General features: G+C 44.7%; 2 protein-coding genes across 2 annotated transcripts in view; both read left to right on the forward strand.

Moving 5' to 3' along the window:
• noc2l (NOC2-like nucleolar associated transcriptional repressor) overlaps nucleotides 1–1,336 on the forward strand; it is a gene marked incomplete at its 3' end in the record, with an annotated part of 28,647 nt that extends 27,311 nt beyond the window's left edge. The window contains exons 19-20 of the mRNA XM_080732661.1: nucleotides 175–327; nucleotides 1,266–1,336. Of these exons, the coding sequence (XP_080588787.1) occupies nucleotides 175–327; nucleotides 1,266–1,336 (224 nt within the window). The remainder of the gene's footprint in view (nucleotides 1–174; nucleotides 328–1,265) is intronic.
• Nucleotides 1,337–1,624: 288 nt separating this feature from the next.
• Nucleotides 1,625–20,000, forward strand: part of samd11 (sterile alpha motif domain containing 11) — a gene marked incomplete at its 5' end in the record, with an annotated part of 72,591 nt that continues 54,215 nt past the window's right edge. Inside the window, 3 exons of the mRNA XM_080732662.1 lie at nucleotides 1,625–1,651; nucleotides 2,327–2,502; nucleotides 12,977–13,086. Of these exons, the coding sequence (XP_080588788.1) occupies nucleotides 1,625–1,651; nucleotides 2,327–2,502; nucleotides 12,977–13,086 (313 nt within the window). The remainder of the gene's footprint in view (nucleotides 1,652–2,326; nucleotides 2,503–12,976; nucleotides 13,087–20,000) is intronic.

Below are 20,000 nucleotides of genomic sequence, written 5' to 3' on the forward strand. Positions count from 1 at the left end.
CAGCCTGCTCATCCTAGAGGGATGTTTTCATCCCCCTCCTCCCAACTTTTTTTTTCTTTTTTTTTTAAGTCTGCCACTTGAAAGACTTCCAGAGGGGCTGCACCTGTTTGCCTTTTGGCTACAAGCCTACCTCACCCCCCCACCCCCCCCCCCACCACCCACCCCCACCCACAGCGCCCCACCCCACCCCTCCACCTCCAACCAAAAACCCTCCCCTCCCCTCCTCGTCTTGCCCCTGCCTGCCACTCAAGCTGCCCCCACCCTCCTGGGATTGGCAGGAGAGGAGCGAGGGAGCGGAGCGAGGGGGGGGAGGGGCAGGGAAGCGAGGTTTGCGTGTGGTAGAAGGGATCGCTGCAGGGCCTGGAGGCGTCCGGGAATCACAGCCCAGACATGGGAGAGGGGAGAGAGGGAAGAGAGATGGACTGGGGGGGGGTTTCAAAGTGAAGTCCACTCTACTCTAGTGGACAGACCTTCCCTCTGTGGGTGTCTCTCTCGTTCTCTTGCACTCTTTCTCTCCCTCCCCCTCTCTCTCTCTCTCCCTCCCTCTCTCATGTTTGGCCCACCACAGTCTCTTTCATTTCTATATTTCGTCGGCGTCGGGTGGAAACCTTGTATGTCCAAGACCTTTCGTTTTGTATTTATCGTTTTGAAAATCAACTAAACTAGTGAAAATAGCCGATCTACAAGCACACAACGCCTCACACCGCGAGGCGTTGTGTGCTTGTAGATCGGCTGTTTTCACTACTTTTGTGCGACAGCCTTGTATGATGAAGCAGGGCTTTACTCTGTGAAAAAACATACAGACTTGAAACATGGAGATACAAGGTTTCTGCCCGACAGTGACGATTTGATCTCTTTTTGTGCTGATTATTTCCCTTCCTTCCACGTCCCCTCTCTCTCCGCTCTTTCTGTCTCTCTCTCCATTAGGCCTTTAATTCCCCCCCCCCCCCCCCCATCTTTCTCCTTCCATTCCTCCCTCCACTTTTCTCCACATTTTGTTCAAGTTCTCCTTTTCAGTTTCTCCCTTTTTTCTCCTCTCTCCTCTCCTGCCCTTCCATACCCCTTACTTTCACTCTCTCGTGCTCCTATCTCCTCTCACTCACTCCCCCCTCCTTTCTCTGCATCATTCCATCCAGTTGTGTCTCTGATAGGGCCATGTTAATCTGCAGTGACCTCTTCAGGTCACATTAAAGGTCGCCCAGCTTCACTTCCTAAAGCCCCTGAGGCCACACTCCTCCTCTTCTCATCCCTTGTACCCCTCCTAGTGCTCCTGGGAACTCTGTGCCCCCCTCCCCTCCTTAAAGCACGACCCCAGATCATCTCCCTGTCAGGGTGATTGTGGGTTTTATTTGGCCATTATTACACAATAGAAAAAGTTTACTTGGTGATTTGATACCACAATTCACTGTTGGCAGTGTTGGACACAGTACAACCCTCTGTGGTAAGTTTCCTCTGAGGGTGTAAAAATGGAATGAAATGGACCCGTACATTTGGGTGTACCTTTGGTTGCCTGAGTCAGCAAAACATGTTGTCTCAGTTACACATTTTCATATGAACAAATGTAATTGAGTACATTAATTGATCCTCAATATTATACTTGTGTGAAATACTTCAACTAGCACGGATGACATTAATCCTCTCTGACCACCCAGTGTGAGTGATGTTTAATATGGTGGACACCGCGGACCCAGTGGGCCGTAAATTTCCATTCCAAAGCTGTACACAGTTCTCTCGATCACCATCTCTGGGCTATGTTAAGCAAGAGTTAGAATTTAGAGCAGGGGTCTTCAACAGGGGTTCCGGGACCCCGAGGCGGTCCTCAGAGTTACTACATGGGGTCCTCCAAATCTTCCAATCCTTTTTATATTAACAACTTGAACCCTAGTGTCCATGTTCTGAGAACTGTAGCCAAAAACAGCAGATCTGCAAGCTCACAATGCCTCGCAGCATGAGGCGTCGTGAGCTTGTAGAGCAGACCAAAGTACAGACCAAGTTCAGAGTAAAAGGTCAAGTTTATTAGGTAATGATGGCTCTAGTGGTTAAATATCTGAAAACACAAATTGACATGAATCCAAAATAAACTGATGATTGTGCTGTCAAACGATGAAACTATATGGAATCTATGAAAAGGTTGTGGGGGTCCCTACTTCATCTCTCTCTCAACTAAGGGGTCCTTGGCCTGAAAACGTTGAAGACCCCTGATTTAGAGTGTACAAATGGTAATTGCACTCTCTGAATTAAACTAGATATTTCACTGCATGCTGATATAGCTGAGAACTGTTGTTCCTAAAATGTCCCCCTTTTCTTCCTGTGGCTTGTTGTGCAGAACCGTGGGCGCTTGGCAGAGAAGCGCACCATCCCCCTGCCCCCGAACCGCGTGCCCAAGAAGGAGCTGGCCTCCATTTTCAGCAGTGACGACAGCGAGGGCAGCGAGCGGGCCAGCGGAGACCATGCCCACATCAAGCAGGAGGATGAGCTGCATTACAGTATCATGAGAAAGAGGTGAGGATCCTATGGCCCTTACTTCTATATGAGAAGAAATAAAATCTGCACACTGGTAGAGATGGGACGTTCGCCAACGAACGGCTCTTTGAAATGAACGATGGTTTGCAGTAGGGAGCCGTTCCTTTTTTCTATTTTTTTTCCTCCTGATGAGGGGGAGTCAATTCTTTACTTGAGTAAAAGTATCAATACTTCAATGTAGAAAAACTCTGTTACAAGTAAAAGTAAAATGTTCGTTGAGTAAAAGTACAAAAGTGCCTGTATCAAAATGTACTTAAAGTACCAATTTCACAGGTTTTCCAGTGAATAAAATGTAGAAAAATAAATTGAAAATAGCAGATCCACAAGCTCACAATGCGTCGCAACGCGACGCATTGTGAGCTTGTAGATCGTCTATTTTCAAATGGCGGAAATGTATATATGAGGGTTGAAGTGATTTGTAATTATAATAAAAATCTACAAAGTACGGTAACTAGTAACTAAAATGTGTCTTTTTAAACGGCTCTTTGAAGGGAACGGATCCTAGAGATCCGGCTCACTTCAAAGAGACATAAATCCCATCTCTACACACTGGTAATGCTACAAACACAGTCAACGTTTTGATCAGTGATCTTCGTCAGGACGTACAAGTCCTGATGAGTGTTTACAGGTGTAAAAAAGTGTATTCAATCATTTTGTGTTGTTCGTGAGAAGGGAGAAGAGAGATAAGAAAAAAACACTGGATGGAAACATGTCAAATTGCATGTCAAATATAACATGGAATCCATAAGAATGGTCCAATATATAAGTTTTTTACATTAAAGGTCATGAAAGCTCATGATTTGGTTTGTTTGATGATGTACAGTAGAGCTACCCAGGTGTTCTAAGCTACTGTATGACATGTTAATTGTTTTGGTGAGCTATGTTTTGTGTTAATTGTGTTGCTGGTTTATGTTATTCCTGCCAAGTCATGGCACATCTGGCTTGATGCAGAAAGATGGACACACGCACGCACGCACACACATGCACACACACACACGCCATGCACACAGCAAGCTCATATACTGTATACTGTACAGGCAGGGTTATGGCGAGGTCACCGCATTAAAATGAGTGAAATGAGTTTCATTGTTGACAGCTCTTTCTGGCTTACTCTGATGGTATTGCATTTTTTGCATTTGCTACAAATACAAATGAAAACAATTCAAATTAATACCATATAAAAACAAAATCCCTCTCCCCTTCCCATTAGCCCTTTGATCCATGTGAAACGTCTTTGTCTTCCATCACCTGGCATGCTACAGTACAGTATGTGTTTACTTGCACGCGGGGCAACATAAACAGAATCCTTTGACTCAGAAAGCAGGCAGAGTATACTTGGGGGGAGGTGGGGGGATGAAACATAATGCAGAATCTGTTCATTGATTAACCTCTGAAAATCCCCCCGCTGCATTATAAGCAGCTTGTGCAACCTCATTACAGCAGGGGGATGTTTTTCATGTCTCGAGGCTGGCGTGTGACACAGAGGACAGCGCGGCAACTGTGAGGCCTTTAAATGGATCCACTAACCTTGTTTGAGACAGGGCTTCCCCTCCCCCTGACACTTGTGCCGCCAGCGCGCTAAGACGATAATGAATTTAAAGAACACTTATGACTAATATGTCAGGCTTTTACCCCCTTTGAAAGGCGGCGGACTTGCTGGAGCCGCAGCAGCTCCGGTCTGTCCCGGGCATCCGTCTGGGCCCCCCCCTGCCCGCTTTATTCCCCGCCCATGCAGCGCGGGGCGGGCGGCGGCGCACTGAGAGGAACGGGGATAATGGGATGTCCAATCACGGAAATGTGATTTCCATTGACCGCAGGCTTCGTAAGTGAGTCGTAGAGGGGTCTTATCAAATTGGATTTGGCCAGTGGATGGTGAAAAATACAGCGTGGCTGGCTGTGTCTGTGAGTGCTAATTTAACTCTATGAGAGTTTACCGTATATACAAATGTACATTTTTGAGTTGCAAATGGATGAATTATTGAGGGTTTTACTGTGTGGCGGAAGCGGTGTTTCACACTCTCTTGGTCAATGCAATTTGTTCTGTTTCGTAAGTCACAACCTGACGTATTTAGGACACCACACCAACATGTGGCAGTTATTGGTTCATAATCGTATTTTATAACAATGTGAAAATGCAAATTGTGGAGCAAATGACCAGTAAAGCTTGAGTAATACGTTGCATGCCGGTGTCGTGCACCGAAAATAGACAATCTACAAGCTCACCACGGATAATGTTGCACCTTGTTGTGAGCTTGTAGATCTGCCTTCTCCGGTGCACGACATGATACTCAACCAAGAGTCACTCGTTGGAGGTACAGCTATGTGATAAATGCATTAGCCTTCTTCATCTTTCTGATATCCTGCACACCACAACAACACCAACAGAAGCTTCTCTCGTCACTTTGGCCTCTTTTCCACCAAAAGAACTTTGGTTCTGGAACAAGTTCGGTTTTCTAGATTCTTGGAACCTTGGTGCTTTCACGGAACCGGCGTCCATTTTTTGGTTCCAGTTCCAAACCAAGTTTTAGGGTTCTGCTTTGGTTCAATATTAGGCAGGAAAAAAGAACTGAACCGGTTCAACCCCGGTGTTAAAGGCGCCTTTGTGTAACACACTGTATTGGGGTTAGCTTAAGTCCTCTCCCGCTGGCTTTGCATTCGACACAGGTTCTGCCAGCGTCGGTGTCGACAAGCGGCGTCTTCGTATAGCTCATCATCCTTGAGGATGCCCTGTCAAGTTCATTATAAGCCCTGTCCGCTACATCTTTTAACCTGATTAATGTTAATGGCCACCAGCTTTACGGGCGATTAGTTTAGTAGGCCTTCTACGAGCGAGCATTTCTCCTGCTGAGTCAGCGCACAGCGGCTCCCAGCTGAAGCAGAGCCAAGCCACGTCCTGAGCCTCAGTAATGACCCAACAGAAAGTCATGGAGACGGCCTTTCTACTGTCATAACTACATCATAAAGGGACGTACACGGACACTCTCTTCATGTACTTTTTGTCAATTTCAGTGACACGTGAAGGGAACACAGTACCTGGTTGAACCCTAGAGGGATTCAAAATCACATTGCAATTTTGGGCTGTGTATAAGAATTGACTGTGAGGGTACAGTAGCTGGCACTGTTCTTTAACAACTTTAACCCTGCTAAGTTGTTTCAAAGAAAATGTAGAAAATAGCAGATCTACATGCTCACAATGTGTCCCGATGCGATGTGTTGTGAATAAAAATGTTGAGAAACCTTTTTGAATTTACACTTAAACTTAACATTTATAGTCTGATTAATGGAATTCATCTAAATATTTGATGGCGGTAACTGATGATAACTGATGGCTTTAGTGTCTTACTCAAGGGCAAGTCTACCTGAGTGTTTGTTTCAGTTGGCTGTAGATAACAAGGCTTTGATTGAAAAGTGCTGACTGAGAGTCTGGGTAATTACCAAGCAACCACCATGGATTTTAAAACGTACACCTGCTGACGTCTGCCTTTCAGATGGCACCACCCTCTAGGTAAAAAGGAAATAAAGTAACACACAAGCCACCGCCAAAATAAGGCATTTTCCCTGACTCTTAGTCATGCAATATTATGAATGGTTGTTCATTATTTTTACAGAGACAGATTCTGCCAATCTATCAATTGTGTGGAAATATGCTGTACAGTACAGTATGTAATGTTGTAACATTTAGTATTTTAGATCGCAGTTTTTCAAACTGGGGGCCACATAAGGCTGGAATGCCCCCTGAGGTGGTGCCAGGAGAGGTAATTAATTAATATTAATAATGTGCTAGTTAAACCACTTTTGGCCTGGTAAGCCTATTTTGGGCATGTCATTATTGACACATTATTGTCGCAACATTTTCAAACATTTTCACACTTTCTCTAAAATAGCCAATTTTCTAAAGCTTTTCTAAAGCCATTTTGGAGTAGAGGGGCCGCAGCCAGAGGATATGGCTATTTGGGGGTCCCTGTTTAGATGGCAGGAGGAGGAGAGACGTCATATGGGCTACATAACTTTTGCCTTCCATATAGGCAAAGAAGATACTGTAAACCGAATCAAGCCACTTGGTTTCCATACTCTAACCAGATATAGCTAATACTGGGTCTGTTTATTCAAAGACAGTCCTGTGCTATGAACAGCCTCTCAGTAGGGAGTAGAGCTGGAAAAGAATCCACATCCCAAAGCTCTGGGATGTGCTGTACAGTATACTGTACTGTATTATACAATAGGATTTTAAGGGTCACTATTTCTTTGTCTTACCATGAAAGTTGTATTATATAAAGTTATAGTGTCTGGTTATGGACTGGAACTCTTGCAGTATAGGATCATGTTTGATGGAGGCTCATGTTGAGGAGGTGACTATCTGTAAAACTGGAGATGATAGAATATTCTCTGTGTATATAGATTCTGACAAGAAAGGACAAGCTGCTCTAAGTCTGATGTCAATGCCAATTGACTGCTTGATGTATTGGCGTGCTTTTGGAGTTTCACTTTAACATTCACCTTTCTATATAGATATGTTAGCTCCTTTATGTGCTGTATCTAGATCTGCATCGGCACATATTGTTAATGGGTGTGTTGTGCTCAGTCTGAGAGATTACCACAGAGAAGCCAGATAGACGGGAACGGGGCTGATGAATGAGTCAAGCTTCTGAACGTCTATTGTACTTGACATTTCCTCCTCTGGCTTTATTGAACAACTATGCTGTTGCCATTTGCCAGGAAGAGCATCATGGACAGTGAGAAACTCCTGGAAATTGCTGCCCTCCAAAGTGCTAATTTGAGCTTGGAAGTTTAAGAGCTTTCTAGAAGGTTTTTTTTGCTCTTTTTGTTGCTTCACAAATGCTTGCCATTGTTTACTTTGGTTTTCCATGGTAACACAGCTACAACAATTTAGTGGCCGATTTGGTGTCGCTTGACGTAAGATGTTCATAGTTTCCATATGCACAGAACACAATATTGCATCTATTTACTATGTCTTCCTGTCAAAAGACGATATCAACAAAAGATGCAGTTTTGTAGCAGAGGCGAGCTGGTGCTGGTTTAAAATGAGAAGTTTCCAGAAGAGCAACATTTGTCTTGTGTTACCATTTTGTTCAAAAGATGATATCAACAATCCATGAGGATGAGCCTGTATCATTTCCGTGATGTCTCAACCAGAATGCTGTTTGTACAAAACAACACATAAATGTGATTGTGTACACAGAAAGACATTGCAACCTTTCAAACAGGATAACTATGCCCAATCTGACTTGAAGCAGAATTTAGCGACAGAAATCATACAGTAAGGACGAGAGCCGGCTGTGTGAGACGGCACACAAGAATTAACGCCAAGCAGCAAATTCATGGCTACACTGGGAGAGGACTTGCACGCAACATGGCCGACCCACTGTATATTTCATTTCCATTGTACGTTTCTCCTCTCCCTCGGCTACCTTATCGACCTCACATCAGCTTGTAGAGCGGAGGAACAACAAGGAGAAGCCCAAGAGGAGCCCGGCTAGTCTTACTTATTTATGTATCTATTTCTGTATTTATTCATTACTCCCTCTGCTTGCCGGGATCCCAGTGGCAGCCTGCTTTTCGATCCAACTGTGAGCAGCATGAGAATGGTGTCTTCCTTTGTCCACAGGAAGCAGACAAAACATAGAATGTATATAGATCCATATTCCCTGCTTTGAGCTCTGCCTTTCCTCACATGTTGCATATTTTTCCCTAAACACGAAACTCTTGACATTTTATTGTCTTTTCTTTACAAAAGGATAGGAGAAGCTATACACACTGCCAATTCCCTCTCCTTCTTTCTCTGCGTTCTTGCCCAAGTCCACGTCTTACTGTGCTGTGGTTGTTGAATATTACATATTGCCTGGTAGAATTTGAATATTGCTGGAGCCAGCGCTGTGGGCCACCTGTGCAGGCTTGGAAGAGGCTGTGTGGTCCGTCTATTGTCTTGGGGGTAGAGGAGGGTCCTTCTACCTGCGAGCACCAGATGTTAGGCACAGTTTGTGTCCTCTTTCTCTATCTCCCTTCTCTCACACTTTCTCGCTTTCTGTAACTCACTTCTTCTCCCCTGCTCTCTCTCTCTCTCTCTCTCTCTCTCTCTCTCTCTCTTTGTCTCTGTCCCTCTGTCTCTCTGTCTGCCTCGGTCTCTTTCTCTCTTCCCCCGTCGCTGGCCCCTTCACTCCTCACCCCCAGGACCCGCTGTCTGTCTGTCTGCCAGCACTTTCCCAGTGGTGGTGTGAGACATGGCGTCAGGGTGGCCCAGGCAGCCAGCTTGTGCCAACTCACCTTGTGACCTCCAGGCCTGGTACCTTAGCGTCTCTTGCCAAAGTCTCAGTGGGGCACAGCGGGCCGTGCTCTGTAAACCTGTTCCCTTGCCAGCAAAAGAGGCTTTTCGTGTCACTTGGACTGTTTTGAACGCTGAAGGGTAGAGGGGGCCTCAACCTTTCCTCAATGAACGTTCCAACAGCGTCACTGGAAAGCCTCCTTAGTGGCAGCAACTGAGGTTAAATTTAAAGTTCTACCAATGAATAAACTAGATTGGATAGGTAGGTAGGTAGGTAGGTAGGTAGGTAGGTAGGTAGGTAGGTAGACTTCAGTCGCCCAGAGGTGTTAAGGTTACAGAGTTACAGCTAAAGAGTAAGGGAAAGACAAAGTACTGTTGTGTACAGCAATACAAGGCAAAAAGGAAAAGCATCAACAATACAGAGCAACGGTATACAGAAGTAAAAACGAATAAAGTGTCCATTACAGTCACTGCTTCACTTAAGCCAGAACAGTGGGGATATGCTTTGGTGAATTATGATGAGTATACAGTATGTCTTAACAGAGTACTGCTTTGAGTATGCCAATAAATGGGAAGGGAAACTGGCCAGGGTTTAACTGGAGAGCTTTTAATTTGAAATGATGGATATTACAGGTATAGTGGGGCCATTCGGCCTGTAGAGTATGGGTGGTAACCAATCAAGTTGTTGAATGTGACAGGGTAGTTACCATGTTCTCTGGAATCTCAAACCTTCAGACAAACATTTAAACTAGTCATCATTGTACAGGTGACGTTATTCAAGACTGTGCAACTGCATATTTGTTGCCTAAAATGTAATTCAAAATAGTCGTTGTTGGACTGTGTAGGTGACATAGACAAGCTGTCTTGCTCTGCAATTGGCTAGTTTGTTGTTAGGCCAACCAAGTATAGACTACATGATCCCATAGCCTGGAGGGATGAATTACAGTGTTATTGACTAGTTTGTTAGGCCAACTGGCCAACCAAAGCTATAACTTCAACTCCGTCACTCAGTCTATACATCATGTGGTGTACACTGTACCCTGCATGTGTAGAGAACAGATAACAAAGTCATACATGCTTGTTTCAGCCAGTCAGTCGGTCAGTCAATAAGTGACATGAACTCATTTTGGCCGGGCTCTGCATCCGGCACAAAAGCAGAATTTCTCTACAAGTTAGAATTGTAACAATAAACCTCCACAAGGCATTAAAAGCTGGAAAAATCACATTTGGGACAATGGGACTACTGGTATTTTACCCATTTCCCAACTGTACATCACTTTGGTGCATAGCAGAGGAAGTACAGTAGGCAAAAGAACAGCAATAATAAATGCAGTTACCTATGAGAACATCATGACATCACTAGTGTACAGCAGGACACCAGGAGTGTCCATGGCAGACTTTGGGGTATTAGCGCCGTACTAATCATCCCAATATCTGGGTCAGAACGTCTGCACCGCGGACGAGGGATGGCGGGGGCTGGGAGGAGGTATTCACCAGTTTAGGGATGAGCCGGGGATGAGATGATTGTCTCCGGCGTGCACCTAGATGATAAGAAGGCTCATGTCCTTCTTAGCTATCAGGGGGGCCCAACGGCCACAGTATATTACCTAGCCCCCACCCACAAGGTCTTCACCCTCCATGCTCAGGCCCCCTCCCCTCTGCCCAGATAAAACCTCGCCTCAGGGACCGCTGACTCAGGCAACCTGGTCTTAAACGTCGCCGTGCCCACTCTGTCTCCCCCGTCTTTCAGGGTTAGTAGTGCGACCTTGGACGTTTTGGGGAGGGAGGGAGGGAGGGAGGGGGAAGGATGATGACAGAGAGGGAGAGATGAGAGAGGGGGAGTGGGGGCTGGGCACTCGTCATTAGCCAGGCCAAGACGGGACAGCCCAGGAAAAGAGCACTAATTACCCCCGCTAACAATGTCCTTGCCGCTCGTGGCTTAGAGTGGCCACTTTGCTGTGGGATAATAACCACATAGCCTCTCCGAGAAGTTCAGTGCAGTATTAGGAGAATCGTCTTGGAGTGATGGGCAGAGGCTATGGTTATGGGGAAGTGGTTACTGTGTAGGTCTCTCAGACTGTGTGTAGTTCCTACTGTATGTTGCAGTGGTATCGTGTGTGTGTGTGTGTGTGTGTGTGTGTGTGTGTGTGTGTGTGTGTGTGCGTGTGCGTGTGCGTGTGCGTGTGCGTATGTATGTGTTTTTATTAGACTGATGCAAATACCATTATTATCCATTATTATCCTCAGACACAATCAAAGACACACTCTCAGGGTCTCCTCGTTTCTTTTTTTTTCTCTCTTGGAGAGCCTCGTCGGGCGTTCAGGGATAGCAAGCTACTAATTTTAGCAACTTGCCTCCTAACAGAAGTCTGTCATTATTCCCCCAAAAAGTTTGCAGTCACGGTCAAATCAAGCGTCTCCGCGCTTAGCAACGAGTCGTGACTGTTTTGTCTGCGTCTTTTCTTCGGAGTCATCGGTTCTCTGTGACTGAGAGGTGACTGCCGTAGCCGACACAGTCAGCGTCAGCCCCCTCCCCGCTACATTTGCCTGCATCTGTGCTGTTAGCGTGTGGAAAACAGCTTGGCGGGCGACAGCCTGACATTACAGCCGGAGCCTGTAATCATGGGGCTGTAAAAAACCCAAATCCAGCAGCCGCAAACAGTGTGGCCTCGTCATAGTGGTGGCGTATAAGAGCCATTCACTGCTTCTGTCCCGGAGAGCTCCTCCTGCCTTGTGCCGTGTCACACCACCAGACCAGACCCCCTTCATAGATGACTCTGTTTTCAATAAAACGTGCCAGAGTTAAAAGCGGCAGTCCAGTTAACACTGCCCAATTTGTTAACCCCGCAAGAAGCATAAATCTGACATGTATGAACGTGTTTCTAATCTATAAACACGGAGAAAAGTTTAACCATTCTAGCACACGCTGAGGTGAAATATACCGTAACAAACAATTGCTATTACAGTGTATGTGAACTGATATGAACTCCCCTTCTTCTGGGATGTTCCATGATGTAATTCTGGTGGCACATTGATTCAACAATAGACACTTGACAACGTGCAAAAAAGAAAAGAAAACCCACAGCATTATGTTGAGCCAAAACCTTGCCCAAATGACGTCTGTAACTCTCTCCCTTACCACGCAAGCTGGTGGCCATTACACTGTGACTGAACCCAGCACTCCCTCTCAAACGTTTAAGCCCTATTTTCCATCATTATGCCATTTTAATGCGATCAGCATGCTAATCAGATTGTGAATGAAATACCTCCATGACACAGTTGTGTTGTTGTGTTCTATGTGTGCGTTCAATCGTGGAGGTGAGGTGAGAGAGGGTGCCGGACTGGTGGAGCAACGCAGCGGCCCCAACCAGATCTGCCGCTAATCTTTAAACCTCCCGATCCACTCCTCCTCCTCCTCTTTATTCTTATCTTCCTCGTCTTTTGTTCTCCTCGTCTTTCGTTCTTGGCTGCAGAAGGACAGGGACAGTTGTTCTGGGGGACAGAGAGTCTAGCTAGACTGTTGTTTTCCCATTCAGGTGAAAGATACTGTAAATCTGTCCTTTTTTTCTCCGCTGATTAATTTTCATCATCCATCATGTGATATTGATGAAATGTATCGGTTTTGTGCAATCGCTGTTCCGCATCTATTGTCTTCCATTCAACACGCTTATTATCCACACCCATCTAAAGATGGCTTGATTTATATCAAAGCACATTATTCACCCGCCTGTCTGTCTGTCTGTCTCACACAGGGCTGATTTGGGGAATTGATAACAAAAGAAAAAGGAAAACAAATAGAGCCATAATAAGGTTTTAAGCTGATAAACTACTTATGAGTTATGGATGCGTTATGATGAGCTGGGATGAGACCCAAAAGTGCTGGATACAGTAGTCTGTCAGAGTCTATTACTGTACATCGAACCTCAGCCACTTACTGTACAGCTGATAATAGTCGCATAGTGCATTCAGCATATACAGTAGACACAATGCTGTGAAGATAGTGGATTTCTGCGGTTAGTTGTGTGTGTCTGTATTGTCCTTTTGTCTCTCTGTGTTTTTCCCTGTCACTTATGCAAGGCCTTTAAGATTGCCGCTAACTCTGTGTGTCTCTCTCTCTCTCTCTGTGTGTGGGTGTGTGTGTTTGTGTGCGTGCGTGTGCGTGTGCGTGTGCAGTCGTGACAGTGACCTTTCTACGATCATCTCCAATCTGCACCACACAAGACAACACGGTATGCCCGAGGGCCAGTCTGTCTCCGACCACAGCACCAGCACAGGACACACAGGTAGGATAAACACTGGTGCTGTGTGTTTGTGTGTGGACACAAATCTGCATGAGTGGGTGGTGGGTGCACGGTCAAACTGGGGAGTTTCACTTTAACTCTGAGAGTGTGACAATAGACCCGTGGTCCACTTTTACACTCTCAGATTTAAAATAACCCAATTGTACCTCGTTGTATTTAATGCAGGCGAAGACAATTATGTGCAAGAGGTTTTTCTTTCTTTCTTTTCCTTCTTTTCCCCTCGCCCCTTTCCAACAGATGTAAACATTGCATTAAGTCTTTAATTTACTCCAATTTGTTTGATTGGGGGAATTTGCCAAATTGCTATAAGCTTATATTACTTATTCCTGAAGGTCGTTCTTCACATGATTACTTAATGTTCCTCTCACATTCTCCACCGCACTCCAGGAGTTTTCTTTAACCCCCCCCCTTTAAATTACCTCTGAATAAATAGCTTTGTTTGCCATTAATCCAGTTTTATGGGAGTAAAGGAGCCATGGTGTGTTTGCTAAGCTGACAGGCTTATAGACAGAAACACAGTCAATGTATCATCACAGTCACAGATATTTACCCTGTAGCTTCTCCAGGATTTTTGTCTTGTTTTGTTTTTGTGAAACCCCACGAAAGAGAAACATGGGTGTAAAACTTAGCGCTCGAGACAGACTGTCCTTTATGAATGCAGCAATTAACCTTAATCAATGAGTCGTGTTTCTGCGTCACTGGGTTTATTCTATCTCTCTGTGTGTTTCTCTGTGGTCTCGCAAATTTAGAGCATTGGAGACAAACCAATTCAATATGAATTAATTTGGTATTGTGTAGATATTTTCAGCGATCTGAGACAGCCACACATACAGTGTTGACCTTCTAGCCTGTGGACTGAATCACATTAAATTGGATACACTCCACACAGACAAATTAAATTAAATTTAAACAAGAAGCACAACAAATCACCAAGTTAACTTAAAGCTTTTTATTAGCAGGATGTGCAGTGAAATGTTGGTGTGGCTGACTCTGCCATACTGTGCAAACAATAAAAGGTCTAATATAAATATGGTAATAAAAGTTATTATACAACAAGTAAGGTACTAAGTAGTAATAATTAATAAATCAGTTTTGTTTTGAATTACACCTTCCCTGGGTTACTGAGCTAGAACAGTAGTGGTTCTTAAAGTTGTGGACTTATGGGGGTCTAAATTGACCCATACAAGTCTGTAACTCTAACAGTGTACAAATGGAACCAAATTGACCCTAACATGCCCATTTGGTTCCATTTGTACACTGTCAGAGTTAAGGGGAGACCTTGAAATGTAAATGTTTGAGAAACACTGAGCTAGAATATATATCTCTAGTTGCAGCATAAAAAGAAAACCTAAATATGAATGGATGAATAATTTGCCCTGTTGCTGCCCAGGTCATGACCCTGTCCTCTCTTAACTGAGACCCAACACCTCTTTACCCTCCCCCCCAATCTCCCTCTCCCTCTCTCTGATCTCATGTCTGGCAGATTAATTGTGCATACGGTGCCGCTAATATCACGCGGGGCAGGGTGGACAGTAGATGGGTGGTGGGTTGGAACTTGGTGTCAGTCTCGCCGGCCTTATTAAGCTGCACAAACAACAGCTACAGCCAGAGACTCGGACATCAGTGTGGGTCGGATTTCGCCCCACCAACAAGACCAGTCAGTTTGGTAACATAGGGCGGGGTGGAGTGGGGAGGTGGGTCTTCTTACAGCCGTATTAGGTGGCTAAACAGCCAGTTCCAGCCAGTGTCTTAGGCCCCGGGTTGAGGCGTGTATCTCCCCCAAAAGTCCCCCCAAGTCTAAATGTCTGATATTAAACACTTCAAATCCTATATACTTTGTTGACCAGAGTCCCCAAGTGGTCTATATTAAGCGCCCCCTCTTTCCCCTCTAGACTAAATATCTTCGCCAAAAATAGGCAATGTACAAGCTCTCAGCGTGTAGACCCGCTATTTTCTCTGAATATTCGCCCCCAGAATATGGACGGTAGGGTTCATGTGGTTGAATAGGCATCCTTAATGGATGAAGACACTAACAGATGAATGGGAGCTAAGGATGGAGCTTCAGATGAGTGCGGTGTGTCCTGTATCAGAGGAGGTCCAACGCTCTCAAATCTGTCAGTTTGAGCATTAAAGGGAGATTTAACAGGCTGCTTAAGCGGCTTGCGCCGTGTCTGTAAACAAGTCCAATCCCATCAGCCACTGGCTTTAATTCTTCTGTCTGCCAGTGAAATTAGACTCACACACGCGCACACCTACAAATAATAAACACGTACGCAAACATAGGCAAAGACAAAATCTGCGTGCGCGAGCGTTCACAAGCTCACATGCTTGCACAATTACTCAAACACAACAACACCAGGTTGCATGCACCCAAAACCCACACAGGTTCAAACAGAGGTGAGAGAGGTTGAAGAGGGCCAGGGCATAAACACTTGACCCAATGGGAGGCTAACTGGCCTTTATTTGTGCAATTAATTAATGAATTATATAAATAAATACAGCAATATAGAAATATGAATATAATAAACATGTGATAAAACAATGTATGAACATTAGCTAGACTCTAGCTATTTTTCGTATGCTAGAGCATTAAAGCTGCACCGGAGTTTTCACACATTGCGTACGTTGGTGGCCTCAAGTGGCAGCCCGAGGTAACTGTTTCCATAAACAGTGTTTGGAGTTCTGTGTTTAAGGCCCATACATCTCCATAAATTTGCAGATTCTAAACATTAAGTGCTTATCCCAAAGCCACGCATGTTACCCGATATTTTCTTAGCGTTCCGTAATATTCCTTATTGTTTAATGAAGAAGTGTTTCAATCCCATCTGTGCCTAAATGCCATTGTATTTCCTTGTTTCCATCGAGTGTAATACCGGCTTTTACCTGCTGCACCACAACGTCTGGTACATTGATATAATATATAGCTCAATGGCACAGATGTGATTAAAACACTGCTTTATTATAAAATATTAGGGAACACAAAGAGTCTGTATGGTTGGATAACATCCATGGCTTTTGGGTAAGCATTGTATATTTAGAATTTGTACATTTATGGAGATAAAACACTATTTGGGGAAAGTCACCAAGACTATCACAGATACACAAATGTCAGAATCGATCAAATAAATCTATGCCAGTCTTAATCCGAGGCTAGGTCATGCCAGACCACGAAAACTCACTGCGGTAAAAATACAACCTTTTAATTAGGGGCGATGGGCTGATCTTATACATTTTCACTTTTTTTTCATAAAATGGTTTAGTACAGCTTTAAATAATTAGCACGTAGCATATTATCACCATCTCTATTTGTGCAGCAGTTACTATCCTCAGGGGTGTTGTTCTTTTTATTGGCGGAACGCTATTTTAACGTCTTTGTAAATCTTGTCAAGGAATGACGTGGATTATACAGCAGCAGAAACTAAAAGTTTGCTGCGAACGAGTATCTTCCTCTTCGGCGGTGGCTGAGGTATTGTTGCGTGCAGATAGGAGGACGCTGGCAGCAGCGGCCAGCTGAAGCCCAGATGCTGCGTTGCTTACGGTGTATTAGTGTTGATTTTGACAGCACATTTTGATCTAGTTTTAGTCATAGTCTTTTGAATAAAATGTCATTTAGTTTTAGTCATATTTGAAATGTTTTAGTTTTAGTCTAGTTTCAGTCGACTAAATATATATATATATATATATATCATAATCATCATTTTAGCAGGCCTTGATGGTGTCGAAGCGGCAGATTTTACACTTGGTTGCATGCTGAAAATAGCCGAGCTACTTTCAGAGCGCCCGCCCAAAAACATTTTAGTCTATAGTTCGTCAGTAAAAAAAGGTAGTTGATGAACATTTTTCGTCATAGATTTGGTCGACAAAATCAACTCTACCATTGTGTATGCGAGGAGTGAGGATGCATTTGCACACTCGCTCGTAAACCTGTTATGCAAAGTAGCCATTTGGGTACACGCCGTGGCATCACGCGACCAGTCTTAGCACAGCGACGTGTTCGAGGTCTGGCATCAAAAACACATAGGCCCTAATGTACTGTATATAGGAACTCTGAATGGAGTGGACTGGCAGATATTTGTCTTCAAGGTGGATCCGACAGCAGACGCACAGAGACTGCTGCCGTCTACGATATTGTGTTTACTCTGCGCTGTCTGTCAACTCCTCTATTTGACTTACCCTCTCCAAGTGTTTAACTTCTACCGCTGAGCTGTGGTTAGCGGAATGGATAGGAGAGGGAGAAAGAAAGACACACAGAGAGAACGAGAGAGAGCGAGAGAAAGAGACAGACAGACAGGGGGAAGGAGAGAGAGTGTGAGACAGAAAGATGGTAAGAAAGAAACAGAGGAAAAGAGGAAGAGAAAGAGAGGAAAAGAGAGAGGGAGGGGTGAGCGAGAGAGTTAAAGTGGCGACGGAAGAAAAGTTTGGAACACGCGAGGAGGAGGAGAAGGAGAGATGAATGAGTGTGTGGTGCCGGTATCAGGGGAGGGCAGACGGAGGCTTTGGCGACGGGGCGACAGAAGTGTTTGTGTGTGCGTGCGTGTGTATGTGCGCGTGTGTGAGTGTGTGTGTGTTTGCATGCGCTCGCCTCGCGTGCGCGCGTGTGTGTGTGGGTCAGGAGGAAAGGGAAACAGGCTTGCTGGGTCGTCTCTGCGCCAGAGTGGGCCGTTAATTAAATCTGAGGGACAGACAGGAGGGCTGCCTCCCTCTCTCTCTCTCTCTCCGTCTCTCTCTCTCTCTCTCTCCGTCTCTCTCTCTCTCTCTCTCTCTCCGTCTCTCTCTCTCTCTCTCTCTCCCTCCCCCCAGCCCCTGGGTACTCAGAGAGGCTCCGTGGAGGGGGAGAGGCAGGGAGGTAGAGCAGAGGAAGGGCGGAGAGGGGGAGGAGGGGGGGGGCAGGGGCGCCGGCGCTCAGTGTCTGGCTGCCTGTGGAGACTGTAAACCATGGCTCTGCGGTCAGGACAGAGACTCAAACAGGCGGATAAGGTGTTTTTGGTCTGCTGTGCGCTCTCTCTCTCTCTCTCTCTCTCTCTCTCTCTCTCTCTCTCTCTCTCTCTCTCTCTCTCTCTCTCTCTCTTCCAGTCCCCCCCCACCCCCCCATCGCTCCCTGTGTTCAGACTTACAAAGGCAGTTGAAGTCTGACAATGGTGTGTGTGTGTGTGTGTGTGTGTGTGTGTGTGTGTGTGTGTGCGTGTGTGTGTGTGTGTGTGTGTGTGCGTGTGCTTGTGTGTGCGCGTGTGTGTGTGTGCGTGCATGTGTATGTGCTGGGTCGGGGGCCTGTTGCGGTGGTTCTGGTTTAGTTTGAGTGTATATTTATGTGCACGTGTTTGTGTATTATAAGCACCTCTGCCTATAATGTGTGGTTTTAGATGTCGAGTGAACGTGAAACTCTGTACATACAGTATGCGTAACGGTTTTATACTGATCCTAAGAGAGATGGCTGATGGCTTTACTTAAAGTGAAAAAGTTGTATGCTGTGTCGTTATAGCTAGTAGCTACTGTATATACTGTAGGTTTAGAGAAAGAGAGAGTTAATATTCAGGTTATGGTCACAAAAAAACAATAGGCTGATATATATATATATACTGTAGTATATTCTATAATAGTAAGATGCCTCAGGGCGACAAGCGACCTCGCCCTAAAGGGCGAGATTTGCTCCATAGTGATGTGTACATCAGGGATGTGGACTTCAGGGATCTACATATATGGGCATAAAAGGGATTTGTTCCCCTGGCATCACAGGGATCTCCATATGTCCATATATGGGCATAAAAGGGATTTGTTTAACCTGGCATCACAGGGATCTCTCTAACAAGGCATCATTAATATTGATGACATCAGGGAACTCCATATATGGGCATAAAAGGGATTCTGTTAGTGTGACATCACAGTAAAGCCAGAGTGTGACATCAGAGCATGATGTCAGAGCGGCAAACCCATAGACACGTTGTGTCATGGTAAATGCAACCTTCTGTCGCATAATATAGAGCAGGGGTTCCCAAACTTTTTGGGCTCAAGGCACCCCTAGAAATGTATCTTTCATCCGAGGCATATTTTAGTGATTTTGTTGCAAGGAAAACGTTGAGATAATAGACATGTTGGTTAGAACTGACTGAAAATAATGTTGTATTTAAGTTTAAGATGATACTAAATATATTTTTTAAGTGTCCAAATAAATTCCAACTATTATCAAATGATCTCGCGGTACCCTTGGACTGCTGTCACGGCACCCCAGGGTTCCCCTCACCCACTTTGAAAACCCCTGATATAGAGTAATAAACAGTATGGTATAAGTATAACTTAGTCAGGCTTTTCTCACATTTATAGGTTTACCAATTCTATGTAAAAACTATCATGATAATGTTATTTTATGCAGGTTTTTGTGTTGCCTGTTTTCATACAGTAAATAGCATACTTATTGTAAGCACCAGCATTGTTTGTTACACCTACTTTAGAAAAACGCACCACGTACGCTGCTTGGAAGCAGGCAAGGTCCTCAACCCTCCTCAAATAAAAGCCTTGTCTATGGATAATGTAGATTATTTGCTCAAACATGTAATCGTTATCATTTAGATCTGCTGTAACATTACAATTCAACACCATGGAATATTTCTATGAGTCATCCATCAACAATCATAACGTTGTGCTCTCTCAATATTTGTAATTGTGAAAGCAACGATGTCTCTTTTCAAAGTAACCCAAACAGTCTCAACCTCTGAGTCGCTATCCATCGCAGGTGCAGCAGAGGTTTGATGAGCTAGGGCAGTCATGGTCTGATACAAGTTCAAAGGTCACAGAGTGTACATATTAGGGATGGGACGATACGCGATATTGTCGTTTATCGTGATAAAAACACGATAATTGTATTGTGGAGTTTTAATATATTGTGATATCGTCCTCCGTCA

Source organism: Nannobrachium achirus, assembly GCF_963921795.1.
Source record: "Nannobrachium achirus genome assembly, chromosome: 9".
NCBI classification, from domain to species: Eukaryota; Metazoa; Chordata; class Actinopteri; order Myctophiformes; family Myctophidae; genus Nannobrachium; species Nannobrachium achirus.